The sequence below is a fragment of the Globicephala melas genome, chromosome 8 (assembly GCF_963455315.2).
Source record: "Globicephala melas chromosome 8, mGloMel1.2, whole genome shotgun sequence".
Lineage (NCBI taxonomy): Eukaryota > Metazoa > Chordata > Mammalia > Artiodactyla > Delphinidae > Globicephala > Globicephala melas.
In genome coordinates this window covers 8741672-8752028 of record NC_083321.1, presented here as the reverse complement: position 1 = coordinate 8752028, position 10357 = coordinate 8741672, and the positions used below count along the sequence as shown (strand labels likewise).

The following is a 10357-nucleotide window of genomic DNA, read 5'->3' as shown; positions in this document are numbered from 1 at the left end:
GAGCTGCACAGGTTACCCTGTTCAAGAAGCTGGAATCTACCTTGCCTAATGTTTCTGCTGTCATTTAGTGTGCACTTTAAGTATTGGGGTAGTCCTCCAGTACCCCAGATTTCTCAGTCTTCTGATCGTGTCCCCAGTGAATTAGGGAATCGTCACTTAGTTGCCATGTAGGATTTACACAGTTTTAGTCTTTATTTTATCTGTTGATACTGGACTGAGGGAGGACAAGTGGATATCCAAAGCCATGTGTTTAGGGCCAAGGTGTTGGGAGAGGCCAGAGTGTTCCAGGACCTGTCCGTGGTCCTGGGATTGTGGTTGTGCTGCTTAAGATGTCAAGAGCCCAGAATATAAAGCTCAGGTTGTTGGACAGAACCCACAACCTGGAGTAAAGCCCAAATTGGAAGCAAAGAATTCATTGGCAGGATTGTTCCTTCTGACCATGTTTCTCTTAATTGTCGTGGGATTGCTATGATGATGGGGTTGGGAGAGTAGCACGTAAGAGGGGTAATGGGTGATGTTGCAGTGGGAAAGGAAGATTTTTGGCTGGTCTCAACCCTGGCCAGAGTGTACTTTCAGAGACGAGTTTTGCCTGTGCCTGTGTTTCTGGCAGGCACCACAAGGCCAGTGATGTCTCTCAATGTTTTGCAAGCCATCCTTGTCTCTGCCTTTGTGATGTAATTCTGTTGACTCTGCGGGCCATCAGTACCGATGAAGTGTTTCCATATTGGAACAGAGCTGATAAAAGGAGAAGAATATGGAGAGATTGATGCCCAGTTTGGGGATTGGAGGCAAACTGAGGCTGGAGGTCATCTGGTTCTTTAAGACTCTCTCTGGTGGGAGATTCCTGCCTCTCATAGCTGGTCTGCAGACTTCCTCCCTCTTGTCTCCCTTCTTCCATCCCCTGCGTCCACTCTTTCCCCAACCAGTCTTTAGTCTCTTGGTTTGTCTGTCTGTCCATCAGTCTGTCTGTCTGGGCCTACCACAGCATGGAGAGGCAGAGGAAGAGGCGGCGAAGGGCAGGACAGCGCAGCAGCTCCACGGCCGAGGCCTGGCCCTTGCCCAGGGTCAGCTCCTTCTGCAGACTGGCCCGGAGCACCTGCCGGGATGGACCGGGCTCAGGGCTTGGACTTCCATAGGAGCTCCTCCCAGCCTAGCTCCTCACTCAGAGAAGCCCTGTGAGTCCTGGGTTTAGGGATGGAGCCCTGGTGCGGTGTCATGGGAGGTCTCAGGGGTCTCACCTCCATACTTAGATTGGCCCCCTCTTCCCGCTTCCCATTGATCCAGGCCACTCTTTGCAGGGCCTTCAGGGTGAGGTCCAGCCTCCCAGAGGAGGAGTACCAGCGGGCCGACTCGATGAAGAACCTGGGAGCAGGGGTGAGCGTGGGTGTTGGCGTGGCTTCAGTTCCAGTCACTGGGGCTGGAGGTAGGGCATGGGCTTTCCAGAGGTCTGCAGTGGGACTTTATGTAAGATTGGGAACCCAGGACTTTGCCACACCCCAATCTCTAGGACCATAAGGCAGTGCCCAACTTGGTGATGACTTATTCCCCAACACGGGAGTTCAGCCCTTGGGTGCTGGGTATAGGGAGCAGGGCAGGTAGGCTGGAGAGCTGGGGGGAGCTGGGGAAGCCAGAGAACCAGACACCCTGGGGCAAGTCCTTCCCCCCAGAGCCTCAGTTTCCCCATTGGTCACACTGAGTCACTGGCCTGGGTTTGACCTTCTCTGATTCTGCGGGCGACACCTGGGGGAAGTCTTGTCCCTCGCATCCCTCTGGGCCCCACGCACCAGGAGTAGATGAAGAAGGCAAAAAAGGGCACGGAGACCAGCAGCTGCAGGTAGCGCCAGTGGGGCACAGCATAGGCCACACCAGCCAGGAGAAACTGGCCCAGGCTGTAGACATAGCCAATCAGGGTGCCCACGCAGGCCCGCGTGTGGATGGGCATCCACTCCACATCTGAAAAGAGGGTTAGAACAGAGTGGTGGAACTTACTGGGTGCCAGGTGGGTGGAGACCCGTGGAGCCCGCCAAGACCCCTCTCTCTGTTCAAACCTTGGTCTGTCCCAAAGCTCAGTGGAAGATACATCAAACGAGGTTGGGGGCCATGGGCGGGGGAGTGGGGGGCTTGTGATGGAGGTGGGGACGGGAGGGAGGTTTGGAATCCCCAGGACTTGTCCCCTCCACTCCCCTGCTGTGTGTTTTTGCTCCTCTCCAACCTACTGTCCTGGCCGGGGTCCTCTTTCCCTTCAGAGCATCTCTGACCATTCATTCCATCCTCAACAGCACCCGCCCCTCTGGTCCTTCTCAGTCTGGGCTGGATTTCAGCCTCAGTGGCCAGAGCAACGCAGAGGAGACAGTAGCTTTCCTCTCCTCTGGAGAATTGAGGTGGGAGTGGGACCACCTCTCTGCTTCTGTCTGAAGAGGTCCACTTTCGTTCCTTGTGGGCTCCTGATTTGGCAGCTGGGGCAGTGGCTTGAAGACTTAGATTGGCCTTTGGGACTGGATTCTCTAGGTGTCCTGCCCCAGCCCTAGTCTGGAGAATCCCAAATCCTTAGATTCCCCTCTGGGCTTGGGTAAATCCTTTCCCTTCTCCCCAGCCTCAGGTTCCTCATCTGAGAAACAGGGAGAAGGCGGGTGACTTATCCAAGGAGGCACACTGATGACTCATGGATAGGCCATGCTCAGTCCATAAATGTGTTTGGTCTATATGATGCTGGCTTGCCCTATGTTAAAAATATGAGAATTAATTACAAATGTTAAAAAAAATTGGGATATTTTACACTGATAAAAAAGGGTGGGGGAAGATCTGACAGCCCCGAGACTTCTTGGCTGGAGGAGCTGAGTGGCTGTGGCCCCTCTGGAGGGATGTGACTATCTTTCAGGGACAGTCCTCACCGCTGCCTAGGGCCTGTTGTCTGCTTCAGTCATTGATGGGAATTACCTGGCCCTAACAATGGACTTTGCAATCACATGTTTAAATGAGAGGTCAGGAAGGTGTGAGCCCCGGGAAAAAGGCTGTTATGTTGGCTGGAAGGGCAGGACAGGCTGAGTGCAGGAGGGGTGGGCTGGGAGAGGAGGCTGGAAAGGGGCTGCAGGGCTGGGTGGTCGGAAGGGAGTGGGTAGGGGCCTGCCCTGCCCTTCCGGCCTCCCTCACTCAGTGTCATGCAGTTGAGGGAAATGCCAGCCAGCGACATGCCCGAGAGGAGCCGGAAGGCGCAGTAGACGGGGAAGTTGGGAGCAAAGGCGGCGCAGGTTCCTGACACAGCCGTCTGCAGGTAGTTCAAGATGAGCACCTTCCGGCGGCCCAGCCTGTCGGGGGAAGGAAGACCTGCAACACGGGTCCTGAGGACCAGCAGGGCCAGGCTAAGCTGGAAGAGGGGCGCTTGCCCTGGGTGAGTCCCTGGGGTGGGGGTCTTTGCAGGACCCCTGACTGATCATGAGGCTGTGCTATAGGTCCTCAGATGAGCCCCAGCTGGTGATGCCAACCTCCCACCTAGGCCCCCCAAGCCCAGCTGAGGAGCCCCCAGTCCCAGCCCGGCTCCTTGGCCCTGCCCAGGACTGACCTGTCTGCCAGGTGCCCGAATATCATGGCTCCGAGAAGCACCCCTACCATGTACAAGGACTGAGCCAGCTGGCGTAAGGCCCTACGAGAACACACGAGGTCCCACTGTGGGGAGAGAGGGCAAGGGTCAGGCCAAGGCGAGCCTGGGCTGCAGGGCAGCCCCTTGCCCTCCTTCCGGCTGGTCCTCTGAGGCCTGTGTCACCCTCTTCCCCTGACTCTTCTCTTTGGCCCCAGGAGCTGAGAGACTTTTCTTGACCCCTACAACTCCCACCTCCCCCTTTCCTACAAAGACCCCCATCTTGAACCCCTTTCTCCATTTTCCCATCTTGGCCTCTGGAGAATTTGAGACTCTGTGTGTGTGTGTGTGTGTGTGTGTGTGTGTGTCAGAGGGGAAAGCACACTCTGGATGGTGTACAGAGGGGCCCAGGTCTCCTCACCTCCATCACGATGGTGGAAGGGAAGGTGCTATTGTCATAGATCCAGCCGTGGGTGCAGGGCTCTGTGGCCCCCGTGCCATTGGTCTCTGTGCCGTTGGGAAAGGGCAGCCCCCGCTGGGGGGAGGTGAAGCGGAGGCAGGACTCGGGCCGCCCCTGCCCGTCCCGGGGCAGCCAGGCGTCCAGCTCCCCGTCCTTGCTGAGGTTGGTGTCGGCAGGCGGGCGGCAGTGGTGGGTGGGGACAGCGGCGGTGAAGTTCTGCAGAGTGTTGTGGGAGGCCATCAGGAGCAGGGGGAGGACCACCAGAGTGACCTGGATCTGCTGGAAGCGGCCGGCGCCCCCCACCTGCAGCAGGAGGTCATTGAAGGCCATGGGGCCAGGCCTGGCCGAGAGGCTGGGGGCTGAGGACTTCCAGTCCCAGGCCCTCCGTCTGTGTGCCGGTCCGCCCGCTGCCCTTCCCTGGTGGAGAGGGACTGCTGTTGCTTCCGCAGCCAAGCTGCTCCTGGAACTGAATCTGAGCTGGCTCTGTAGGGGGGACAGCAGCCCGGCCAGGCAGCCCCTCCTTTCTTCTCTCTCCTTGTTCCGTCCCTCCCTTTCCTTGGCAGCCTCTCCTCACTTGGTGTGAGTGTGTGGGGTGTTTCTCAGCTTTCAGGGTCTGCTGTAGCCCTGACCCCTACAGGGGCAGTATTTAATCCTCGGCCTGGAGGGAATGAGTTAAAGTGTGACTTGGTATCAGAAGGATTAACCCTCCAAGTATCCTTGTATCAGTGGAATTTCTCCACGTGGGTATAAAGGGCAAGAGAGGGTGGACTGAAGTGGGGGTGATGGGAGCAAATTGTACTGGGCACCTGGGGCAGGAGGGGAAAGTGTGGGACCTTTTGTCTTCCTTTTAGTGAGGAGATTGGGCTCTGGGAAGTGTGCTGGCCTCTTGTGGGGCTTCTGTCCCTTTTAGTGGGCAGGATCCAAAGGGACCATCTTGGGGAGGGGTTGCCAGAGAAAATACAGGTTGCCCAGTTAATTTGAATTTCAGATCATCAAATGAATTTTTTTCTTTAGTGTTAAGAATGTCCCTAATATTTACATGGGACATACTTCTACTAAAAAAGTATTCATTGATCTGAAATTCAAATTTAACTGGGTTTCCTGTATTCTTTTTTTTTTTTTTCTTAACATCTTTATTGGAGTATAATTGCTTTACAGTGTTGTGTTAGTTTCTGCTGTATCACACAGTGAATTAGCTATATGTATACATATATCCCCATAAACCCTCCCTCTTGCATCTCCCTCCCACCCTCCCTACCCCACCCCTCCAGGCGGTCACAGAGCACCGAGCTGATCTCCCTGTGCTATGCGGCTACTTCCCACTATCCTGTACTATTTGCTAAAATTGGCAACCCCGGTCTTTGGTCTTCTGGGGACAGCTTACATCTTATAGGACCACGGCTTTGTTCAATTGGAAGACACAGTAGAGGTCAGAGGCTGCTTTTGAAGCAGTGGGACCTAAGACCAACATCTTATGTGATGTAGACTGAGTCTTCCAGTATCTCAGCTTTTACTCTCTTCCTCATCCCCATTCAAAATTTCCCTTTGTCTTGTCTTCTGTCTATAGCTTCTCCTCCCCCTCCTCCCCCTCCCCCTCCCCTCCTCCTTTTTCCTCTTCTTCTCCTTCTCCTTCTCCTTTTCCTTCTTCTTCTTCTTCTCCTTCTCCTTTTTCTTCTTCTCCCTCTCCTCCTTCTCCTCCCCTCCTCCTCCTCCTCCCCCTCCCCTCCCCCTCCCCTCCTTCTTCTTCTCCTCCTCCCCCTCCCCTCCCCTCCCCTCCCCTCCCCTCCCCTCCCCTCCCCCTCCCCCTCCTCCTCCTCCTCCTTCTCCTCCTTCTTCCCAATGACCATGAACTTATTTTACTTTTAGCCACAACTCTAAGACATTTGCTTGATTTCCCCAATGGTTTGGTTCCTGCGTCCAGTTCACTCCTGCTCAGGGCAGTGTCAAGCTCTGATTGGATGGGTTTCTGTGGGATCCGATTGGTTGGATCATGGGTTGGGGAGGTCAACAGAGTGGATTACAGCTTCTTGCTTTTACTTTGCATAGTGTATATTATATAAACCATGGACTCTGGAGTCAGCTTACTTGGATCCAAATCCTCACTCCACACTTGCTGGCCATGGGCAAGTTGCTAAACTTTCTGTATCTCAGTGTTCTTGTTTGCAAGATGGGGATAACGGTTGTGTATGCCTCATTGGATTGTTGGAGGGTTAAATGAACAAATACAGGTAAAGATCTTAAGGTGGTTCCTGCCCTGTGGCTCAGTGATCATGAGCTGTTCTTATTATTTGTTTCTGGTAAAAGGGTGACACTATCACACTGATTTTTAGAGAGAAAATGTGCCTAGGCACATCTTACCCTCAGAACTGTGATTCCCGATTGGGGGAGATTTTTCCCCAGGGGACATCTGGAGACATTTTTAGTTGTCACCACTGGGGGTGGTGGTACCACTGGCATCTAGTGGGTAGAGTCCCAGGGATGCTACTCAGCATCCTACAGTGCACAGGACAGGCCTCCATAACCAAGAATTTTCTGGAGCTAAAATGTCAATAGTGCTAAGAAACCCTACCCTAGAAGATGTCCTCAAACTTCTTCTGTATAGTGATCAATCCCACACCTACTTGGCAAAGGACGATGCAGTCAGATGGATGACTCCCACCAACATATTTCTAAGAATCCCCACATGCTTACGTGAATGGGCAAATGTTTGCAAGGTGAACATGAGAACTCCTCTGCCTCCCCAGAATAACAACAGACTTGCAGGCTCCAAAGTGCTGCAAGTCTTCCCCTAGCTGCGCCTACCCGGCCAGTTTTGCCACTGGAGTGGCTGAATCAAGACCCTGGTCTCCCTGTGTCCAGGCCAACACCCTTTCCCACCATGTTCTAACTCGATCGCTGGGCTTGGGTTACCGTATGAGACTCTTTTTTGCCCTTCGTGGTGTGTTTCCATTTGCGGTCTCTGGTTGTCCCTCTCTGTAATCTGCCACCCATCGATTGCTCCTCCGGCCCACTTCAGAGATGTTGGCATATGTCTGAACACAATGGATTATTAGGGTTCCATAGTTTTACAGGAGGTATGCCAGGCCCTGTACAAATTAGCTGATGCCAAGGGCTGTGAAGGGAAGGGGCATTTCTCAATTCTTCTGGGCACAAATCTCCAAGTCTTATTGAGAGGAAGCAGTTTGACTTCTGACTTCTGTTGTAAGGAGTCAAGATGCTCTGTTAGCATCGCACAGTTTACACAAACTACACTTTTGTGTATGAAGTTGGGGGAGTATATATTGTCTATCGAAGTCCTGGGTACATAAAGTCTTACGCTAGTTCAAACCTATTCTGTCTAACTTCAAAGCCAACCAAGTTCTTAACTGGTACTCTGGAGGTGTGGACTGCCCAGCTAAAGAGCTCTTGGTGACCATGTGACCTCATATGTACAGAAGAGAATAGGGGAGGCCCAGAGAGGTATGAGACTCAGCCCAGCTTCCCTCTTCCCACCTTGTGTTGGTTCTGGGCTGGGACCCCATGGGTGTCCAGATGCCTGACAACATTTTCCAGGCCAAGGTATATAAGAACCTTGTGGCCTGGGGATGTGAGGACAGCTGGACAAACAGCTTGGGGGTTCTGGGGCCAGTCTCCTGCCAGGACTTGGTGCCCTTATGGGGGAGTGGGTGGAGTGCCAAGTGCAGTGGGGGAGATTGTGGGCCCCTACAAGCACCCTTCTTCTCTGAGCCTGTGTCCAGTCCTGCCCAGGAGAAGAGCTCCCTCCCTAGTGTCTGACCAGCTCCAAGCCAGCCTAAGTCTGGAAAAGGCTCAACTGGAAACTCTAGGGACTGAACTGTGGTTGGCTCCTGGAATTAGCTGGTTAGCGAGGGGATTCCCCACCAGCCTCTCAGCTCATGGAGCGTTTCTGGATGGAATTGCTCCCTTGGCAAATGATTTGTAGAGCCAGGAACTATCCTTTAGGGACATTCTGGGTCATTAAACACCCAGAGTTGGACTCCCCTGTGCTCACTGGAATGTGGACTTAAGTTCTAGCCACGCTCCCCGAGAAGGGGTCAAATCTGAGGGCTTCCGGCTGGCCAAGAGCCACAGAACCACGTGCCATTAGTGATGAGCCCCATCACACAGGTGAAAACTTCTATTGTGCAGATGAGGAGACCGAGGCCCAGAGTAGGCAAGGGATTTGTCTAGGATCACACAGCAAGCAAATCTAGAACTCAGGCCTCTTGATTCCATTGCTTCTTCTACTGTGTTAGCAGCCATCACATATCCCAGATTTTCTGAGACATCCAGATTTTGTATAATTTTATGCCATTAAATAAGTGGGATTTAAGGTGTGTGACTACCTGTGATTTTGGTGTTGATTATTTTGTGAGACTTTTCAAATAAAATAATTTACAGATAAAGAAAACACTCTTGCTCAGATCATAGGCCCTAAGTGTGAGTTGAAATGATTGACCTGGAGAGAGGTCTGGCAGACTCCAAGCGCCCGCCAGGTCTACAACATTCGGAGCAAGGAGCCAGACTGTGAGCTTTATGCCTTGTGGCTTGGCTATTCCGGCCAATGGGTAGTATATACGTTAGAAATGAATCCAGAGACTGCCATTTAAAGGCTGGATATGAGTCTAGTAACCCATGAAGTGGCTCAGTATGAGGACGCCCCCCAAGTGAGGTGCTCCACATTGGGTGGCAATTCACTGAGCCAGTTCAGGGACAGAGAGAAGTGAATAGGGAAAGCGGGAGGAGCTGGAGTTGTGGAGGAACAAGCAGACAAGGAGAGAGGGTGGAATCCAGATGGGGAGTTGGGAATGGCCAGAGGAATGGCATATATGGGGGGGGCGGTCAGTACAACCTGACACCAGCATCCCAGGTCACCAGGAGTCCTGAACATGTGACTAGGAACTGCTTTCCTGGGCATCTTTCCTTACCTTCCTGTGTGTCTTTGCAGTAAACCTCTGGATACAGCACAGGAACAGCTAGGACATCCTGGGAGCCACCCTGGATTCTGGACAACTGAAAGATGGGGATGGGGTGAGAGAGCCAGTGTTCTTCACTGAACCCAATTCTTCTCCCTGCAGGTTGAGACCCACTCAAGCCAAGGGGAGACATTGGTGGTCCCATTGTCAGCTGACCCTAAGTCAAATGTTGTGGAGGTGGGATGGAGAGAAGTCAGGTGCCGGGCAGGGATGAGGGGCAGGCATAAGAGGAGCTGTTGCAGTCTAGGAACCGAAAGAAGTGAAATGAGGCTAGATTTCAGGGTGCAAGGTAGAGGGTATTAAAAACTGAAGCCATTGGGGCAGGTTGGGCCCTGATCATGATGGGCCTTGTAACAGAGTTTAGACTTCATCCCGATGGGACGTTACCAAAAAATTGAAGCGTGGGGGCAATATGATTTAGTTCACGTTTATTAAGCACTCTCTCACAAATATCTAAATACAGACTTGAGAGTAATTAGCTCCGTGGCTGATAACTGAAGCCCTGCTGTGTGTCTGAATTGTCCAGTATGGTAGCCACTAGCTACTACTGGGCGCCTGAATTGAGCTAATCCTAATGGAGATATGCTGTTAGGGTAAAATACATATGGATTTTGAAGACTCAGTATGAATTAAAGGCTATAAAATATCTCATTGATAACTTTTCTATTGATTACATGTTGAAATGGTAATATATACATATATTGGGTTAAATAAAAATATTACTATAGTATTAAAATTAATTTCATCTTTTTAGTAGTTACTAGGAATTTTAAAATTACACAAGTGGCTTGCATTATATTTTCACTGGACAGTGCTGGTAAAGAATCCTAGAGGAAGAGGTCCTAGGAAGAGTTTTGAGAGATGATCATTAAGAGCTGATAAAGGAATTGCTTTTGGAATTGTTTGGTTATAAGGAACAGAAACACTTGAGTTTATCTTTGAAAAAAAGGAGTTTATTCAGAGAAGTCAAAATAGTTGATAGAACCCAGGGGCAGAAAGTGCATCCAGGGCTGAGCGGGAATTGGGACCTGGAATCCATTAAGAATCAACGCAGGGGCTTCCCTGGTGGCGCAGTGGTTAATAATCTGCCTGCCAATGCAGGGGGCATGGGTTTGAGCCCTGGTCGGGGAAGATCCCACATGCTGCAGAGCAACTAAGCCCGTGCGCCACAACTACTGAGCCTGAATGCTGCAACTACTGAAGCCCGCATGCCTAGAACCCATGCTCCGCAACAAGAGAAGCTACCGCAATGGGAAGCCCGCACATCGCAATGATGAGTATTCCCTGCTCGCCACAACTAGAGAAAGCCTGCACGCAGCAACAAAGACCCAAAGCAGCCAAAAATAAATT

The 10357-nt window shown here is 52.0% G+C and overlaps 1 protein-coding gene and 1 long non-coding RNA gene across 4 annotated transcripts; one reads left to right on the top strand and one right to left on the bottom strand.

Moving 5' to 3' along the window:
- Positions 1-6: 6 nt before the first annotated feature.
- On the bottom strand, positions 7-4679 carry LOC132593319 (solute carrier family 22 member 6-like). Of its 3 annotated transcripts, XM_060303053.1 has the most exons (7): positions 3996-4679; positions 3560-3663; positions 3151-3305; positions 1785-1953; positions 1239-1362; positions 981-1096; positions 7-735 (listed from the first exon to the last, which is right to left on the bottom strand). In XM_060303053.1, the coding sequence occupies exons 1-7, from the start codon at positions 4362-4364 to the stop codon at positions 573-575; spliced, it is 1200 nt and encodes a 399-aa protein (XP_060159036.1). In that variant the 5' UTR covers positions 4365-4679; the 3' UTR covers positions 7-572. The 3 variants fall into 3 exon arrangements, with proteins under 3 accessions (XP_060159036.1, XP_060159038.1, XP_060159037.1); XM_060303055.1 differs by lacking the exons at positions 1239-1362; positions 3560-3663; XM_060303054.1 differs by lacking the exon at positions 3560-3663 and having other exon boundaries at positions 594-1096.
- Positions 3228-10322, top strand: LOC132597661 (uncharacterized). The gene is made up of 3 exons (XR_009564810.1): positions 3228-3388; positions 8980-9062; positions 10109-10322. It is a non-coding gene; the product is annotated as an uncharacterized lncRNA (long non-coding RNA).
- Positions 10323-10357: the final 35 nt, after the last annotated feature.